This window comes from Podarcis cretensis (assembly GCF_951804945.1).
Source record: "Podarcis cretensis genome assembly, chromosome: 8".
NCBI classification, from domain to species: domain Eukaryota; kingdom Metazoa; phylum Chordata; class Lepidosauria; order Squamata; family Lacertidae; genus Podarcis; species Podarcis cretensis.
Window position 1 is genome coordinate 76,327,387 of NC_137177.1, and position 21,162 is coordinate 76,348,548.

Sequence of the window (21,162 nt, forward strand, 5' to 3'; positions counted from 1 at the left end):
AATTCCTTAAAAGCCAGTGCAGGAAACAGGGTGTTTAGTTGTGTGGATCTTGGGCCAACATAAAGTGTAAAACGTGTCTACAACATTTTGACACCCTTGTGCAGCAATTGAACACTTATTTTTTAGTTTGGGATGGCGCGTTAGAGCAGAAGCTGGGTTTTTGCCAAAATCAGTAGCTCCGTGTCCATATTCTGGCTGGCCTTAAATGGCCAAGATAAAAACTGTGGGCAGCGTGTTCCTAACTCTGGGTTCTATCCAATGTTAGGCCTCCTCAGAGCAGATCCATTGAAGTTAATGGACATGACTAACTTAGGTTCATTAATTTCAGTACGTCTCCTCTGCTCCTCCCCTGTTGGCTTAGCCAATGCCGGCCTGAGAGAAGCTCTACCGTAACATCTAGCAATGCAAGGATGCATCATTGCACTGTCTACTCGATTTCACCCACTGCCTCTTGTGTAGCATGGAATTTCACATTATGACAACATCACATCGTGTTTCGTATTTCCGGATTCTGGAAGAGGAGACACAGGCTGCTGTCTACATCTGGCTTAAGAGACACACATGGGCAGAGTATTGGGCAACCTTGACTGTTGCTCAGTACTGCCAACCTCAACGCCAGTTCTCTTCTGATGGATGCAATGGGGAACCCAATGAAAATGGCAGCCTAGTTCAAGGTCCTGAAGCACTCCATGTCCTGTCATCACCAGTGCTGTATATTTCTCTACCAAAGCACCACAAAGCAAAGTGGATTTTACAGCAAATGTTGAACTGGAAAGCTGTCTGGTACCCTAAATCAGGAGGCAGGCAATGTAGTTCCCGCCATATGTTATTACATTGCAACTGCCATCATGTGTGCCTGTTGGCTGTGCGGGACATGTGTTGGAAGCCCAACACATTTGGAGTGCACCATTTTAGCTACCTCTGCCTTTTTAAAGGCTGCCTGGGAGCAGAGATGGGAAGAAAATCTGTTAGTTTCCTCAAAAGGGCTGGTGGAGACACAGTACAGGGCAGCCCATGATCAAACACACCACTAGCTCAGAACTGGGGAACTGTGAGCTCATTTAAACACTGCTGGCAATGAAGGGGCCACAATGCTCCTGGATCTGTCTGTCACTTGCTTTAAGACACCTGGATTATAGAGACAATTTCTGCAGCTTCCAAAGAACAGAAGGAAACCTATCTCCAAGGGGAAACTGTACATTACCCCACCGCAGTTCAAGCATTAGAAGATTTATCCCATTATATACATCCTTTCTGTGGCTTCCCTAAGCCATCAAAGCAACTGTTCTCTGCAAAAACTGCCCCCTTACCAATTATCTGCCGATTGTGCGAAGCAGATGCACCTGCAGTAGCACCCCAAACCATTATGCAGCTATCCCCAATCCAGTAACTATGCCAAGTCCATCTGCCATCAACCACAGTGGCAATAAAAAGTACGATGGAGACACAAATATAAAAGCTTCAAAACTCAAATATCCAGAAAGCTGCAAGGTTGTTTGCACAAATTAGTTCTTGGAAATTTATTGGCTTTCTGCACTGACCAGGCTGGGAAGGAGGATACGCATGTGGACTGTGAAATAGTGAAGGTACACAGACCTGTGTGATAGAGGAAGGCAATGGACTTGCCATGCCTATATATATATATATATTAAAAATACTACTTATATTGTGTTCTGTACTCTGAAGCAGGAATGGGGAACTGGTGGTCCTCCAGATGCAACTGGACTAAAACACCCATCGCCCCTGACCATTGGCCATGCTGGCTGGGGCTAATGGGCGTTAGAGTCTAGCAGCATCTGGGGAGGAGGTGGTCCTGCAAGTTCTCCATCCTTGCTCTACAGGGAACAACACAGGGCTGATCCTGAAATGAACACCACTGACCACATAAATATGATCCAGCAGTTAAGAACACAAAAAGAAAAGCCTGCTGGATCAAGCCAGTGGCCCACCCAGTCCAGCATCCTGTTCTCACCGTGGCCAACCAGATTCCTGTAGGAAATTGGCAATCAGGACCTGAGTACAAGAGCCTTCTCTCCTCCTTTGGTTTCCAGCAAGGGGTATTCAGAGGCATTCTGACTGACAGTGGAGGTAGAAGGCAGCCATTGTGGCTAGTAGCCACTGACAGATCATCCTCCAGGAATTTGTCTAGTCCTCTTTTAAAGCCATGCAAGGACGCTTTAAAAGTAGATTTTGTTATGTGGCATGCCTTCCCTTACTCACCTGTAGAGTTTAAAGCCTTTCAACAGCACTGGTTTGTCCTGCCTTTCAAGTTGATGGCAAATATTCAAGATAATGCCACTTTTTTAAAAAATGAGAAAGACAGCAAGGAGATCCGCAGCCCTTTGACAATTTAAATTTTTTATTTAACAAAATTTTAATACCATATGATTGTACTAAAATCTCTAAGCAGTTTACAAAAATATCAGCATTCTCAATAAAAAAACACCAAAACACTGTTTAAAAGAAGAGAGAGAGAAACTTTCAAAGCCTGTATGTGTGCATGCACACACACAGTGTAAATGAAATCCAATTTACTTACACACACACACACACACACACACACACACCCTCTAAACACAATCCAATTATGAGCCTCTTGGGTTTTAGTACTATAATAGTCCAAGCTTGCATCATCCAAACAGATCAACGCCTCGGGCTCTCAATGGTGCACTTTCTTCCTGGGGGGAAAAATGTTCCTTGAAAGCCACCAACCTGGACCATCTACAACCCCCCTGCTGCCAACTCAGCGCTCAAATCCTAACTAAAAGCATCTTCAGCTGATAGGCACACATTTCTTGGCCCTGCACTTTCCTCCTGGGGGTCTTTCACAGCTCTCTGCTCTCCTGCTGCACTTTCCTCCAAAACAGACTGCAGCAACTGGCTCAGCACTGAAGGGCTACATCAGAGCTCTCGCATTTTATTGGTACACAATTAACAATCTGCATAACATTTGCACTTATGATGATATATCCCATTTGTGCCATTTTCTACTGAAAGGCTAGAACAAGCAGATCTTAGGGATGTTCTGGAAATAATCAGAGATCTCCATGTACACATCCTTTTATTATTAAGCAAACAACAAAAGATCTCTTCACAAATGTACACACTGCCAGAGAGAGAGACATTTAAGTGCGCCTTCTCACTGCTGTGCTTTAAGCTGCATGGAGGCCAGCAAAATTCTATTTATCAAGATCTGTGAGCAGTCCAAGACAATTAACTTCATCTGTAGCTGTGGTAATAGCAATAATGAAAGCATCCACTCTTGGCAAGTTATTAACAGTGCCTTTTTATTATTAAAGTGCCACATTCCATTGATATCATTTTTTAAAGACCCTCTTTTAATTTCTTCAGAGAAGCTCATTCCCTAAACACACCTGCCCTTGCAGCAGGCACTTTCAAACCTTTGCTTGCCTGCTCCAACAAAAAAGGTGTTGCGGGGTGAGGAGAGAAGAGCCCACCAAGGCTGGAGCTGGGTGCAATGGGAGAAAGCACACGAAAAGTAGCCCCACATCTCCCCCTCCCTCCCTGGTAATGCCTAGAAATGCAGCAAGACATGTGACTTGACACCTGCCTCTTCTGTTATCTGCCTCATTCCACTATGTTCTACTCTCAAGGTACTGTTAGGAAACATCTCACAAAATGCTTTCTTCTGCCCCCAAACCCCATGCTACTAGGCTCCAGCCTCACTAGTTCACAGCACGCTACCTTCAAGTCTCCAGGCTCCATCACCAGTCTCCGCCTCAAGAAACCTCTGCCTCTTAGGGCCCATGGAACAGAACATCCAGGACTTATGGGAGCTAAGGAATAGGAGCAGACTCAAGGGATACAGGAAGCAAGCATTTGAGAAAAGGGTGGTATGTCTCGCCATTCAAGGGAGGTGTTCATGCTATTCTAGAAAAATAGCACTGATATGTACTATTCGCCCTTTACCAGGAGGTCTCAGGGTGGGTCACAGCAATGTAAAATACAACATTAAAAACAGTTTTAAACCATTTGTACTCACAACTCAAGTAGGTTTACAGCAAAAACAGAGGGGCCAAGCAAGGGAGCCATGGAGTATTATGGCGAGGCGATAATAATACTAATTAGATTTCTTCCCCATCCTTTACTGCAAGGTCCCATGGCAAGTCACAACAACTGAAAATACAGTATTACAAGCTAGGGGGCCCAGAGCAACTAGAGAGCCCAGAGGGGTGGATGAATTTCAAACACTGGCTTAAAGTAAACACAGCTACATCTCTGGCCGAGGGCCTCCCACTCCAAATCATTTTTCTAGCCCCAGAAACCCTGGGAGATGCTCAAGGCCTACTGAGATAGAACCCAAGAGCTTTTCCCTGTTATGTCTTGCAAACACCTCCCCTTCCTCATGTTTGGAGAGGACTCCAAATGCTGAATGACAGGGACTACGCCATCCAAACGTAGCAGGAGCACTGACAGATCTTTTCCTTTTCAATGACAATTTTAAACAGCGCACCACTTACCTTACAAAGCAGGCATTTGAGATAAGGCAAGGAAGGATGCGACAATGAAAAGGGATGCACATGAGGAAATCTGTATTATTTTCAGAAGGGGGGGGGGGTGGAGAGAGAGAAGTCACCAGAGTGACAGGTAAGGAGGTATAAAATTTACCTCTTTTCCCTCCCCTCCACCACCCACATGGCTGACAACAAACAAATTGCTAGTCTGATCTTTTAGAGTCGTTTCCTGCCAAGCAGATTTTCAAGCAACACCGCTGGCTCCTTGTCAAGTAAACAACAACACACAGAGGCCTCTGCTCCTTTTCCTTAAAGGCTCCACCAATTTGCTGCCTTTCCTTGAAAGATACCAGACCAATTGCCTGCACGGTGCTCCTTATTTCACAAAAATGATTCTTCTTATAAACTGGCCTCATAGAGAATCCATTTTCTTTTTAAAGGGAAAGCTGCTACTGCTGCTGCTGTTTAATGGACTGTCAGTATAATTTAGATTTCATCAATTTAAACTCATTCAAGCCTGGCTCCTGATTGTACAGTAAATGGAACATATTTCTATTCAACAAAATTAATGACAGTTAATTGTAGTCTGGAGCTCCCCATTTTATGAAAGCAACAGTTCCCTGGTCCCAGCATCAAGCTACATGATTTCCCACTCCAATTATTTTCTCCTACTCTTTCCGCCATGCCTCTGATGCATGCTATTTTATAAGCCTCCCATTGCAAGACTAATGTACATTTTGATCTAGTATATTGTTTCCAGTTCTGACAGATATGCTCAATTTTCATGCAAACTGCTGACAGCTGAAAGGTAAAAGGGGAAGGAGAAGGATGCAAGTTAAGAGCATCTGGTCCTCAATTCTCACAGCAGTGCTAAAGGAAATTATTTTATTTTTTCCGGCAAAGAACCAGGAGAGAAGACTTAATGGTCCTGACATCCAACAGGAAACCACTGTGCCACTGTGCCACCTTAAGTGTGCTCATCCCCTCAACAACAACACCCCCCTAACAGTAAACAGTGGCATGACTATAGGCTAATACATTTACCTTCCACAGTGAGCATAAATTGCCTCTGAACAATGAGACACAGAGTTGGATCTTTATTAAGATGGCAAAATTACCAATATTGTGAACCACCTTGTGATCTTCAGGTGAAGGGCAGTATACAAAGTAGCAATAGTAGTGATGGCAATAATAATAATAATAATAATAATAATAATAATAATACAGGTCTGGGTGACTAAGTGGGGTAGCGAGCATTTTTATGGGCTGGCAAGTTTGGAGGTTTATTTGCAAGGTCTGATTACCATGGCTATTGACATATATAAATCTAATAAATGTCCACAGATTTGCTGTGAAGTCATGGTACCCAAAGCAAAATTGTGCCTAGAAGGCTAAGTTGAAGCTTTCAGGTTTCACAGATAAGCCCAGAGGTTACCTACATAGTGCCTGGTAAAGGTTTTGAACCCATAACAGAAGCTAGACAAGCTTTTAGAGGTGGAGGAAGCCTTTTCCTGCCGATCTTCAGGGGAAAAATATATAGCCTTACAAATTAAAAAGAACCACCAGGGAGCTTTTCCCCACACTCCATTCCAATTTCCTGGGCCCCACCACATCACCTTAAAGCTGTCCTGCCTTGGGCATACCTTGGTTCCAAAAGGAAGCAAAACAAGCCAACTGTCAGCCATCAAGAGCGCTGAGTTGTGCTTCCACAGCACTGATCTAATGGCCGTCTTCTTCCCTGCTTCCTGCCCAGTGTTAAGAGCTATAATAAGCTCGAAGGCCAGGTGGGACAAATGAGAAACTCACAAGCCCTTGCCTTGCCTGGAAGGCAACAAAGGTAGCTGCCTAATGCTGGGTCAGACCACTGGTCCATTTAGCTCAGAATTTTCTACACTGACTACCAGTGGCTTCCAGGGTTTCAGGCAGAAGATCCTCCCTGGAGATGCCAGGGATTGACCCTGGGACCTTCTGTATGCAACGCCACTGAGTTATGTATAGCCCTTCCTCTATTTACCCACTGTAGCCGCCCACATGAGTGAGCTACCATGCCCATGAATACAACCAGCTTCTGCTCACAAACCCATCAACCTGCCTCGCTTTTTCCTCTTTTCCTTCAGCTTCTAGTGCATCCTTGTTCAGTCCATCCATCTACAAGTGCCCCGGATACATTTTCAGTTTTATGCAGCCCCTGGCATGAAATAAATGATAATCCTCAGCGGCAATCATCAACAGCACAGAAGGCAGACAAACAGTAAAGGGATGTTTTTCTTTTAAAAGGACAAGCTAAAAGAGAAAGAAAAGGGATACAGACTCTCATAAACATCTGAATCATAACCCTTAGCAGACTCCATAATATCCAGAGTCAAATGGACTCCTTTGGGAGGGAGGGCAGGATACAAATTTAGTAAGTAAATATAAATAAATAAACGAAACCACGCAAGAAGACAAAGAGACAACAAGTGATCAAAGGGCCCATCGTGCAGCACTCAGGCACTCATGACCAAATTAGCTAAGGGCCGACACCACCTCAGCAATTTGGAGGTCTCCAGTTGAGAAGAGCTCCATGCTGTTCTGTTGAGAAAACAGACCCATCTTCTCTGAGTCCATTCATTGCCAACGCGCCCAATATCTTGCTCTCCACTCTTGTCTAGCAATTTTCTATCCATCCACCCAGGGTTTTTATAATCAAGCCTTGCAACCTTTCAACAAGGTGTTTTGTGTTTAAAAGGCTTAAGTGCTACTTTCCTTTAAAAAATAAGAGACTGCGAGATTTGAGGGGGGTGGGGGGAGCAGCGGCTATTGTTTGAGCCACAAATGGATTCCCACACTTTTCTATACAAGGAAAGCCTGTAATGGGGCTCACTGCAAAATTAGCACAGCTGCTTCAAACGCCAATCATACGGCAGAAGCTTTTAGTTATTTTCTCTTCAGCACAGTCCCTTTTGTCATCAGTTTTCGGGGGGGGGGGAGGAAAGAAAAATCATAAGAGCCAAGACACCTGTCTAGACAAAGATGTGACACTTCAGAGAGCAGGAACACACATTTCACTCTCTCTTGAGGATGAAGTCACAGAGTGGACCGAGAGCCTAAACAAGAGATAAGCTGTATTCACTTGAAAGACTCCAAACCACCACCTATGGCAGCCTTTACCGGGCTGTATATGGAAAGAGACAGAACTGCTGGGCACAGTGATAAATGAAATAATTCAGTAACTAATGGCTCAAAATATCCTTCCACAGTGGAGCCTGCCTATTGCATCTCTGTTGGAGTTACCACTCTGCAACACAGAACACTTCCATATACTGTGCCAGACTATTGGTCCATCTACCTTGGTATTGTCTTCATGAGGGAAGGGGAAACTTTTCCAGACCGGGGGTGGCATATATCGAGGAAGGGATTTGCACACGGATAACGCAATGTGGAGTTTTTCAGAGAAAGCAGAAAAAGGCACTTGAAAGGTTCTAGTGTTGGGAGTAGAGCAGCCAAAGGGCTACATTTCCCTCCTGGGGGATCACAGATTATTTCGATCATAGAGGCCAAGGACTGGAACAGGGCCTTTTGCCTACGTTCTGCCATTCAACTATGCTTCCCCCTACCCACTACACATGTTTAGTTGTTCAAAATGCAATGAAAGTGGAACACCATGCAGATTCAGAGGATAATTGTGCTGAATCTTCGCTGGGGATGAGGGGAAGCACTGCCTCACAAAGCCTCATGGTTGGGCCTGCCCTGGTTCAAATTCACACTCTGCCATGACGCTCACTCTGTGACCTTCAGCCAGTCATACAATTCAAAATTAAAAGCCCATAAGAATTAATTAAACTCAATAAAAAGAGTTAAACGGCTTTCATTTGATCATTAATATTTTGTACTGTGCAGGCAGGCCCCAGTGTACACGGGGGTTACATTCTGAGGCACCATACATGTCGGTGAAATCATGTATATTTGAAACCCACTGAAAATGCCTGCAAACACCCCATTCCGCCCCCGCCCCCACTCTGTCCTTTTAGTGATGTTTCAGTGACGTCTTTATGACATTTCCGGGTCACTTCCAGGTTCAGCGCAATGCGCATATACATGGTCACACACACATATTGAGCATGCGTAAATAAGGGGGGCTGCCTACATTTATATTTTTATTCTGTATATTGTTTCAAGATTTATTTATTTTTGTATTGTCTTTTGAGTTCTCTTTGGTATATTGTTTTGAGTTCTTTTGTACTGTATTTGACCTGCACTTGGCATATTATTTTGAGATCTTTAAACTATTTTCTATTCTTATATTGTATAGTGATCTGAGTGTCTGCATAATACTTGATCTCCATTTTGTGTATGGTTTTGACACTTGACCTTGACTTCATCGTGCTTGAAATTTTGGTCTCTAGTATATGATGACTTAAGTTTTGTACATTGCTTTGAGGTTCTTTTGGATATAAAGCAATTAAGACATTTTCTAAATAAATTCTCTCTCAGCTCAGCCTAACCTACCCCACAGGGTTGTTGTGGCAATAACATAGGGAAGGGGAGAACAAATGTACAACACCTTCAGCTTCTTGGAGGAAAGGTGGGATATAAACATAGTAAATAAAAACCACCCACTTCTTCACTGGAAATGAAAATTTCCCCATAAAACCAAAAAAGGGAAAGGAGGGGGTGCGCTTAGAAAACCAACAACATGCCAAAAAAAGGGGGGGGGGGATTCTGAATCAACATTTAAAATCAACATTATAAACTGTTTCCCCGTGCAAGTTTGCCTTCTCCCTCCTTCCCCAGGATTTTGTTTGCTTTATTTAATGAAATATATATGTTTGTGCAGATAGCTAGAAAGCTAAAAGAGCTGGTTTTAAGGATCAACCCTTTATCAGCCCTTAAGAGAGGCGCCATCTGTCATGCATTAACAGCTGCTCCATGTTTTAAGAGCCAGAACAACGCCTGCCACATAAGGGTTGGGGGGGATGGAACACTGGCAGTGGGGGGAGAGAGAAGTGGCAGAGATTTTCACCTTGTAATGTGCAGTTTTGGTTTTAGTAATAGGGCAGGTGTAAGGATTTCTGGTTAACTCTCTTTATTTAAAAAGGGGGGAGGGGGAGGGGAGATAGCTTTCATGTGGATTCTTTAGAGTACTGATTCATCCTGAAGGACCGAGCATCCAACTTCCATGGGGGGGGGGGGGGGCAGTACGTAGCCCAGAAGCAAAGCAGACTGATTCATTCCTCTGGACACATCACATTGCACGCTCCCATATCGCAAGAATTAGCACCTCAAGGTGGGGACAATTCTCTGCTATGTGGCTGCATCTTGCCACTAGACAGAAACACAGATTTGCTTTTAGTTGTGCTGTAAGCACCAGGGAGGGGGCACAGGACTGTAGCAGAGCACATTCCTTGCATGTGGAATGTCCCAGGTTCAAATCTTGAAATCTCTAGCTAGGGCTGGGAAAGACCCCTGGGGAACTTCTGCCTGTCAAGAGCACATACAGAACACAGGAAGCTGCGTTATACCAAGTCAGGCCATTAGTCCTTATAGCTCAGTTTGGTATATACTGATTGGCAGAAGCTCTCCAGCGTTTCAGATTGGGATTTCCAGCCATACCTGGAGATGCTGGGGATTGAACCGGGGACCTTCGGCCTGCAGAAGCCATGACCCTTCCCCAGGGGACTGAGCCAGATGGACCACTGGTCTGAATTGATTTAAAGCAGCTTCCTATATTCCTAAGCCTACTTACAATGCAAACAAGATTCCTCCTGCTGACCCTCCAATGGCTCCAAAGGCAATGAATAGTTAACTTCATCATAACTGGCTTTTGCCGCTAGGAACAGGACGTACCTCTGCAGCAGAGCAAATGCTCTGAATGAGAAGGGCGCCAGACATCTCAGTCCCTGGCATCTCCTTAGGTAGGAAGGCAAGAAAGATCTGATTACAGTCTTGGAGAGCCGCTGCCAGTCAGATCAGACTATCACTCGGACTCAGTATAAGGTAGCCTCCTTATGCAGCTCCTACCACATCCATAATAAACTGGGCACTAGCTAAGTGGGAGCCTCGCCACCATCAGTGGCTCAACTACTGGAATATCGTGGCATGTTGATAAGCTACCAAGAGGGAAGAGCAAATCACAGAATGCTGATAATAATCACAGCCATTCTCAGACAAACAGGAAGGTGTAGTTAGAGGGACACAGGACTAAAAGGACGGGGGGGGGGGTCTCTGTGCGGTTGGCGGAAAACAAGAAAGGGCAGTGAGGCAAGGAACTGGGGCTGGAATTTATATATATTGATTCAAGCTGAATAGCTAAATCTTTGGCGGCAGGTTCCTAGTTGCTTAAAAAAAAATCTAGCGCACTCTCTCTCTCTCTCTTCTTTTTAATTCTGGCACATTTGCCTCTCTCAGCTGGTGAAGCTGTCAGAACAAATAGAAGGCAATATCTGGAAGCAAGACAAACACATGGGTCAATGTCAAACACAAGCCAATCACTCTCAGGGCGAGAGCCAAATGCCTGCATTTCAATTTCACTCATGTTCTCCAACTCAAATACCGTTAGACTGCTTTAAAAAAAACCCACCCATAACCAAACAGCTTTCCTCTGCTCTCTTTTAGGTTTTCAAAATGAGATTCTCTTTTTAATCCAAGAGCAGATTTCAGATTGAACAACAGTTTCAGCCATTTCCTTGGCGGGTACCAAGGAAAAGCATCAATGTATAATTATTATAAAGGGAACATTTAACAATTAATTGAGCCAGCAGAAGCTAAACCTCCGGAGCTTAGGAGTTCAAATGCTTGCTTGCTAAGCGAAAGGGCAGAGGATTGTAACTTAACCATAGGAGATTTCAGCCCAATTAGGCTCTGCGTAAATAAAATAAAATAACTCTGGGTCTGCTATGCCCGGGTGCAAATATGCCAGAGAAACAGACCAAATGCCTTCTGTTTCCCTTGCTGTGCTGGAAGGGTGAATCAACAGCACACAAAGGCAGGGATGTGTGTGAGTGAGGTGACAAAACTATAATCACCCTTGTGTAATTTTGCAGATAGAATCAGGAATGCATAGAAGCCACTGATGCCCAGCAGGGGAGGCAAGATGAGCCTGATGACTGGCCTGTGGGGGTTACTGCCAAGGTGTTTTTTTGGCTCCTGAGTTCTCCACAACTCCTGGATATTATCTCAATTTGAAGAATTCCACAAGGAGATACTTCTTATAATATTAAATAACATACACACTACTACCCCACCAACTGCTACTACTTTTGGTTAATCTTCATTTCTGCATGTGCATACTCAGACATCAGTCATACTGAAGAGAGTGGGCTAAACACAGTGAGAATTGGGATGCAAGGAGAAGGGGGACCTTAGATGTGTGGCAAAGCACCTGCCCTGCATGCAGAAAGCCTCAGGTTCAAATATGAGGAAGGGGAGGCAGAGAGAGGGGGGAAGCATATGCAATTCTTTCTGTTGCATGCACTTAAGTCTCAGTTACAGCAGGGCACAGAGACCAGGAGGCTGTGCCTATGGCTTTGCAGGGAAGGTGGGTTTTAAGAATGAGGTAATTAACACCATGGGATGCACTTTCTCAGATCCAGAGAAGATATTTCCCAGAACAGGAAGAGCTGAAAACTTCAGCAGCCCACTGCCCCACCACTTCTCTGCAGCACTCCAGGAGCATGTGATCCTATTACTGCCTGAGATTCCTACCCGCCCCCCTCCTACACACTCCCCAGAAGCAGAAGCAGCTACATTCAGAAATCACCTCCTTCCCAGCATATAATAAGAAGGGCCGGGCGTCTTGTTTTGTGTTAACATGATTGTCTTGGGCCAGAGCACCCATCAGAAGCCTGAACAAAGGCCCAAATTACAGCCTTCCTGCTCTCCATTATGGGGCATCCACCCTCTCTCCCCAAGAAATAAGCACTCGAGGAGAGAGAGTGTGCCTTAACTGCTAAGTGCTCTCGCTCTTCCCCTTGGCAAGCAATCCTCCCATAAATGAGGATTGCACCCAGCCAGCTACAAAGCACTTAACAGCTGGCACCTACGCAAACAAAAGAAATCCTGATAACCTCAAACAGGAACTTTCCGCTTTCAGTAGCACAGAGAGAGAGAGAGAGAGAGAGAGAGAGAGAGAGAGAGAGAGCGCCTTTTCTTTACTACATTTCTCAAGTGTTATACCACATTGCTTAAAATGGCGGGAGATTAAAAAATGGGACACAGTCTTGCTCTCCTATTTGAGTCACCTAAGCAGGTAAGGAGGGAAGCAAGGTGGTCAAACTAGAATTACATAGCACTGAAAGCAAACTCGGCTCCTTATCTTCAACTCTCTTTGAAGCTTCACCAGAGATTACAAGAGTTATTGCTGCTCTTGCTTTTCGGTTTTTCCTTTTGTAAAATAAAAGAACACTAGTCCTACATGTTAACTAGCACCCCAATGCCAAGATGTTTGTGCTATGCCAATGTTCTGCCTTGTCAACTAGTCACTTTCACCATTTTGGTTCCAGGTAACAGTCACTGCCATTCTTTTCATATTAGTTTCCTTCCAACCTCATTCTTTTTCACAACACCCAAATGTGTATATATGCCTGTCAATTTGGAATTACACATCCATGCATCTGATGAAGCTTGCGCCATAATAAATTTGTTAGTATTTAAGGTGCTATAAAACCCTTTGTTGTTTCTGCTGCAGCAAACTAAAACACTACTACTCTTCTGGAAATCAACATTTTTGTTCACCATTAACATTAGTGGAATGATATCTAAATTCAAGCCTATATTGCTTGTCAAACAATACTGCAATAAAAAGTAGGACGCTACTCAAAATACAATTAAAAACAAAACTAATAGCATAGCACAATTCTATCAAGAGGAGGCTGGGTCCAGCAGTGGCCTTGAATCGACAGACTAGTTCATGGGTAGGCAACCAAAGGCCCGGGGGCCGATCCGGCCCAATCACCTTATAAATCTGGCCCACAGATGGTCCAGGAATCAGCATGTTTTTACATGAGTAGAATGTGCCCTTTTATTTAAAATGCATCTCTGGGTTATTTGTGGAGCCTGGCCATTGTTTTTACATGAGTAGAATGGGTGCTTTTATTTAAATGTATCTTTGGGTTATTTGTGGGGCATAGCAATTCGTTCATTCCCCCCCCCCCAAAAAAAATAGTCTGCCCTCCCCCATAAGGTCTGAGGGACAGTGGACCGGCCCCCTGCTGAAAAAGTTTGCTTACCCCTGGCCTAGTTCCTGTAATGCATTGATTACACAGGTTTCCCTAGATCAAAATTACCCACACAAGTATCTGCATTTCCTTGTCAATCATCACCTTCCAGCGGTCCCCAGTGCAGTCAATCATGGGTCCACAAGAGATGTGGGATAAAAAAAAAAATAAATCCCCACCCCCTAAGCAGTACACACCAATGCCATATCAAAATCTAAGGTGGGCTGGGAGGGAGGGAGGCTTCCAAAAAAAGTGGTTTGCAATGAGCTGTGATGGAATACAGAGGTAGTTTGTCTGTCTGTCTGTCTCTTTCTTTCTTTTTCTTTTCCTTCTTTTTTTTAAAAAAACCAAATCAACAAAACAAACCACAAACCCACATGAGCAGGTAAAAAGATTCATGGGCGTAGTAGCCAGGATTTATTGGGGGACAAGCATTATGTTGGGGGAGCAGAACCCAGAACAGAGTCTTTTGTGACACAATTGGTCAGTTGGATATTTTTATTTATTTACTTGATGTGGGGGGGGGGAGAGCAGCTGCCCTCCCTGCATCCCCAAGGAGTGTTGTTGTTTTTGACCTCAGTCCCATGACAGAGTACTGTCCCTCCATACAAAGATGAAGTTGAATTACCTGTCCTCCCAGGAGACAGCACATAGCTTCTCTGCCTGGGTTACTACTCTGAGTTTGTCTCCCTCCAATCACACCCAGAACAGTGAGATTCATGTAGAAACAGTGCGGGATGGTGGGGCTCTGCCAACTGATAAGGTTTCCCGCCCCCCCCCCAACCACCTCTGGAAGAGAAACTTTGCAGATGCATGAGTGAAACAGGCCTCAAATTTCAACTTGGGGCAAGTGACAGAGGGGACTATCCCTTCCGCTACCTGACATTTGAGAATCATCACCTTAGGACAACATACTAACCCAGGAAGGTACTATTTAAAAAAAGAAATCCTTGCCAGAAAGGTGATCTTCCCACCTTGTTTAGCCAAAGCTAAATATAAAAATTCCCCTACTCACTGTTACCAGGGTTTGTTCCCATTGCCCTGTTTGCTGTTTATATAGTTGCTGATGCCATTGTTGGAATGGATCCTCACAAATCCTTTTAATCCATGTAGATCCTTTTAAATGGTTCTGCATAGCCAAAGCAAAAATGACAGTGTCCTCATATCCATCTGCTAAAGATGAGAGGCAAGCAGCCTACAAGAATGCAATAGCTCTCCCTGCCCCTCCTCCCTACCCCACCCCTCTGTTCAGCTAATCTCTCCTGCCCCTACCATTTTCACCTCGGGCCTTCTGATTGCCATCCAAAAACTGGCAGGGTCTTGCTTTTCTAAGCAGCAATATGCAATCCAGGGAAAATGCTTTTTAGCTGCTTTTGCCCAAGAGGGAGAACAACGGAGGACCACAGAACAAGCATGCTAACGTTTCGGAGAGGCGTCTGCAAATGCCACCAAGATCCCCATGACTGCCTATTGCAGGAATGCTATGGCTGGATTGCCAGCAATTCTACCCTCCATCAAGAATCCCAATCTCGTTGCATTAGACAGGTGCAGGTGCCAAGAGCCAGGGAGGGTGTTTTGCTTTTAATATATCAGCACTTAATTATCTGACTGCCAGCAGGGAGAGAAAGGAAGATGCAATGGCTTTCCCACGCCTCTTCTGCCAGCCAGGTGACTGGAACCAATATTGGCCTCCCCAAAAACAAAGAAAGCTCCATGTGACAAAAATATGTGGGTTCCCTAAGTTCTTCCCTAAATGTCACAGTGTGGTGATTTTTTGGGATTGGGTGGGGAGGCGATTTCACTACACAGTATAAAGGAAGAACAATTCAACAAGGGGCTACCCTTCTTCAGTGGCAACTCTGTATTTTGCAGCTGTGAAAAGGACCCTGGCCATTTGAGAAAGAATGGGTGGGACAGTAGTTAAGAGGCAGAACACATGCTTTGCCTGCAGGAACTCAAATCCTTGGCATCTCTAGCTAAACAGGGTCAGAAGGAGATGGTAAAGACCACTTGCCACCTGAGCCCATGGAAAAGGGGCCGAGAGCCAGAAGAGACAATCCTGGCCTAGAGAGACAAAGAATTTGATGTAGCATAAGGCAGTTTTCTCTGCTCTCAAAGCCATCATCCTCATTTTTAAATAATAGAAACCACTCAATGCCACTTGAGGGCTGCAGAAAGTACCGACTTGCCTCCCTGCCAGAACCAATCAAAAATGTGCTGTTCATAGATACTGGACTAAAGAGACTTAGGGCCTGATCCAGCAGCCAGGCCCCTCTTTTTATGTTAACACTGGTGAAAATCTGCAAAATAAACGGGTCTAGTGGCGGTGATGGAGTTGAAGCAACAACTGTAACCCCAAATAATCTGACTAAAACCAAAGGGAAGGGCAGTCATTTTAGCAGCCTTGTACATTAGAACTCACAAAGCCCTCCACCAGTTTTTTCATGCTGAAAGAACGGGCTGTAAGCAAATCGGGATGCATGTGGTGTGCAGCAAATCAATTTTGCTATTGTGACAAGTTGTTTTGACAAAAGCCAGGAAAAGGTTTGAAATGCAAAAAAAGTGGGGCGGGGAAGACAATAGAAGCCAACTGGGATAAAGGGAGGGGAATAAGCATGATGGGCTGCCCCTTAAACACGAGCAGGATAAAGACAACTAGCAAGCAGGCGAGGCCACATTTGCACCATACATTTAAAGCACCACAATACCACTTTAAACAGTCATGGCTTCCCCCAAAGAATTCTGGGAGCTGTAGGGTTAAAGGGTATCAAGAGTTGTTAAGAGACCCCTATTCCCCTCCCAGACCTACAATTCCCAAAGGCACTTAACAATCAAGTCCTCTTCTCAGGGAACCCTGGGAATTGTAGCTATCTGGAGGGAACAGCAGTCTCTTAACAACTCCCAGCTTATGAAAGCAAGTTCCATGCTTGCGCTGCACAGAAGCGTACCCATTTTGGAAATGTGTGGTACAATAAAACACAATTCTAAATTGTCCAAAGCTGCAAGTCGGCACAGCCTGATGCTCACCACCAATCACCAACTTCCCATGTCCAGCCATGCTGCCTCTTGGCATCTGCCTCTTCACTGTCCAATACCAAAGCACTAGCTTCTCATATAACCTGGAAGCTACTTGGGACAAGTCCCCCCCCCCCCCCCCGTTAGTTTGTAATGTTACATTCATATAGGTGTTGTTGTAATCCAAAGTTTACTTTGCATTATTTAACTACCTCTCTAGCCCTTCGAAAAAAGGGGGGAATCAAGGAAGCATCTTCTGCTTTCAAACCTTTTCAGCAGATGTCAATCCAACACTAATGCAGCTCATATGTATCATTTTGACCTTCCCAAAGGCATAGGCTAGAACCACAAACCTTTCCAGGGCACGGAAATCTTTGTTTCTCTCCACAAATCAGCACTGAGCCCTAAAGCATGGGTAGGCAAACTAAGGCCCGGGGGCCAGATCCAGCCCAATCGCCTTCTAAATCTGGCCTGTGGACTGTCCGGGAACCAGCATGTTTTTACATGAGTAGAATGTGTGCTTTTATTTAAAATGCCTCTGTGGGTTATTTGTGGGGCATAGGAATTCGTTCATTTTTTTCCCTTCAAAATATAGTCCGGCCCCCCACAAGGTCTGAGGGACAGTGGACTGGTCCCTTGCTGAAAAGGTTTGCTGACCCCTGTCCTAAAGCAAAGCTTTTTACCATTGCATGAGTCAGACTACCCCACTTCCACATGATAAATCAAAAGTGCCCTCGTTAAAGCCTTGTTTACTTTTAGAGGTCAGCTCTTCTATCAGATTAGAGCAGGGGTAGTCAACCTTTTTATACCTACTGCCCACTAATGCATGTTTCTTGATGGTAAAATTTCCTTACCGCTCACCAGTGCTCAATGGAAGGGGGATTCAGCTTGTGCCGTAGAACCCCCCCACCGCCCACCTGGAATCCTGAAACACCCATTAGTGGGCAGTAGGGACTAGATTGTCAACCCCTGGATTAGAGAGATAAGCACACCTGGGGCAGGCTTTGCCCATGTTTCCCACTAGGCCATCCAAAGAACTCTGGTGCTGAATCTGATGAACCAAACATGGAAGTGACGACCAGAGCGGGGTGGACTCCTCCTCTTGAATCAGCATACAAGCCTTCCAGGAGTAGGAGGAGAAAAGGAGGGGATGGTGCAATGCACTATTAAACAGAGGCCACCTTCCATCCTGGATGGAATTACAAGTGACAGGTGTCTAATGGCCTGTGGCAACACTACACTCCCAATTACGGGGGTTTCTTTCCACCTGAGGCAGTGATCCAAGTGACCTGAACAGCGTAGTGTATTGTTAATGCTTTACAAAGAAGGAATATGGTGCAGAGGCAGTGTTTGTTTCCCTCAGACTTTTACAAATAATGATCCTGAGTATTTAAAGAGTGCTTCAGGGGTGTCGTGTTCACAGACACTGTAATTTGTGGTGCCCGATTCAAAGCACCATATACCTTGAAATCACCCAAAGTGGAGGGAAATCCAAGGCAGGTTTGGTTTCTCTTGTCGAATCCCTTCCCAGCCCTGCAGTTAACTGATCAGGGCTCCAGATATATTATACAGCAAGCAGAAGAGAGGGGTGGGAGACACAGAGTTAAACCTCAGCACCTCCATGAAAGCAAATCTTCCCAGAGATGGGAAGACCTTTTTGGCAAACAAGGGTGCTAATTGTTCCTGGTTTTAGAAGGCAAGCTATGCCTGCAAGCAAATAATCTCAATTTCAAGTCAGGTTCTTCAACTGCAGTAACACACACACACACACACCACACCACGGCATGGTCACCACCCACTGCTGTGAGCCTGAACAGCTGCTCTTAATGCGCTCCAAGGGCTCTTGATCCTCTGACCCCAAAGAAGTTCGGCTGCCCCAGCCCTGACCCCTGCCTCACACAAACAAATGACTGAATGGCTCTCAGCAATGGCTTGGGAGTATAAAAGAGTGGAGGCAAATTAACTGTAGGGAATGTATGGCCCTCCAGATGTTGCCAGGACTCTAACTCCCATCAGCCCCAGCCAACATGGTCTATGGTCAGGGATGGTGAGAGCTGCACTCCAACAACTTCTGGAGGTACACAGGCTCCTCCATCCCTGGCTTACTGAAAAACACCCAAACACCTAAAAGAATATGCTGTTGAGGGTCTGGCAAACCTCTCTAGGGAGGGAGCCCCCAAAAGCTGGTGCCATTACTGAGAAGGCCCTGTTTCTAAGGGATGCGCATGCTGAGCCATCAATGCACCACAAAGGACTAATTAGGGGGGGAGGAAAAGCTGTGTGTCAGAAAGGAACTAATATACATTTCACAAGTTAATATCTGCACTGTAGAGTTAACTGTTGCTGGCTGAAGAATTTACCCCAGTAGGGGAGCAGTCTTCCTGACCCCATTACATCTACCCTGGCCCCAAGGCTATCAAGCTTTACCCCTATCAACCCCACAGGACTAGGGCAATGCTGTTTCCAGGTAGAATTCAGTATGCACAACTTAAAAGCTACAAGATTTGCCTGTGACTCCACACAAGCCCAGAGCGTTAAGCATTCTATCAACACAACACATTAGAAAAATTGTTTCTGGTGATTTATTTCCATCGGTGTTTTCCCCCTCTTCTTTTGAAAAGCACATCAGTCTTTCCTTCCCACAGTGCTCTTCCAGCATGCCAATGATTTTTTTTTTACAGCAGAGCAGATGACAAATATAGTAGCGCTTGTAAGCTTGCTCTTTTGATAAGAGAATCAGGAATAAATACACACATCCTGGTGGAAACAAGAGCACTGCAAGTAGTCATGGAACTGGAGCATCCGCTACCCTGAGGAGCGGTGAACGCCCGCCTTAAAGGCAGCAGGTTTGGGACAGATAAATAGTCAGCTTAATGGTTTGTTTGTTTGTTTGTAACATGCCCTTACCTTTAATTCTACAAAAATGCAATCATTTTCTTTGTATAAAAATATATATATAAATAAATCATTGGGTGTTTTTGGAACTTGGACAAGTTTCTTCTCCTTGCTAGCAAAACCCTCCATAGACTTCCTCCCCCTCCCCTGCATCTCTCTGCCCTTATAGCCCAGCACACCTGCGACCTTCACTCACCCAACTCCATCACCCTTAGACATCTGAAGGTCTCCTGCTCTGTGTAACAAAGGCATAGGTAAACTCGGCCCTCCATATGTTTTAGGGCTACAACTCCCATGAGCCCTAGCTAATAGGACCAGTGGTCAGATATGATGGGAACTGTAGTCCCAAAACATCTGCAGGGCAGAGTTTGCCTATACCTGGTGTAACGGCTCCACTCTCCCTCTTATACTGGCCCATATGGCTGGAACAATCTCCAGAATGTCCCCATGGGATCACCTTTCTTGCTTACTTTAAATCCCTCCTCAAAAAGCCTTTTAGTGAAGCATCTGCCATAGCCTTCAGTCCCAATACCCTACTGTAAGCAAGCCAATGTTCATTTAATTTGAATCATTGCATATTATTTCCTGGTTTACCCCTCCTCTGTTCACCTTGCATTTATTTTTAAATAGCAAGTCCCAAGAGATAAAGATCAGTTGTCTCATTCTTCCTTAAAGCACCACATGTGTACAAGGTGCTACATACACAACAACAAAAGTCAGTTCCCGGTGCAACAGAGCATGCACTGGTCAAAATTATCCATTCAGCTATGGGAGCAATTTACATCCCTCCCTCCCTTCTGAACTTCAGCCAAGAAAACTAGGCTGGACAACACAAACACACCATGTGGTTCAGATTCCAAAGAGTAGGATCTCACTCTTACCTCCAGGCCTGTAGACCACATCATCCTCTGTGATGAAAGAGGTGATTTCTCCGTTGTCCGTTCTCTCATAGCGAGATTTCTTCTTGGGGGGTTTCTTCTTGTTCTTCTTTGTGGACTCCTCTGTGGTGGCGCTGTTGTTGTCATTGTCCTCGTCCTCACTGTGGTCGCTCTCCGCGTAATTCTTGGCTCCGCCTTCCAGGGTGCAGCTCCGACGGGGCCGCGAGTTCTCGCTCTCCCGTGCCTTCTCCCGCTTGTCCCGCTCTCGGTCTCTGTCCCGGTCCCGGTCCTTGTCTTTCTCTTTGTCCTTCTCTTTGTCCGCTGTCATGATTCGCCAGGTGCCTTCTTCTGTCCTCTCACGGCTGGGCCTCCGTGAAAGGTAGACAGTGAGCCTGGGCTTCAGTCTTCTGAATTTCTCACTCAATTCCAGGAAAAATTCGACCACTCCAACAACCCCAGCGTTTTAAAAAGGCTCTTTGAAAAGGAGGGGGAAAAGAAAATGTTAGCCATCGGAACTCTTCAACAACTATCTCAACTTCTTTCTAGGGAAAGATTAGACATTTAGGGGAAGGAAATATCAGTGTTAAAGTTCTTTCAGGCCACACAGCAGGACATTCAAACAACAGCCCCTATTATGCTCTAATGCCGTGCTTTCTTCTCTACACACAAAGCATGGCTCCTCTCAGACTTCCCAGCGCTCTCACA

At 45.1% G+C, this 21,162-nt stretch overlaps 1 protein-coding gene across 18 annotated transcripts in view; it reads right to left on the bottom strand.

The window, feature by feature from the left end:
• RERE (arginine-glutamic acid dipeptide repeats) overlaps positions 1 to 21,162 on the bottom strand; it is a 351,307-nt gene that overhangs the window by 213,487 nt on the left and 116,658 nt on the right. For all 18 annotated transcript variants that reach the window (XM_079986730.1, XM_079986735.1, XM_079986734.1 and 15 more), the window contains one exon: positions 20,461 to 20,931. In XM_079986730.1, the coding sequence (XP_079842856.1) occupies positions 20,461 to 20,785 (325 nt within the window). In that variant the 5' untranslated portion in view covers positions 20,786 to 20,931. The remainder of the gene's footprint in view (positions 1 to 20,460; positions 20,932 to 21,162) is intronic.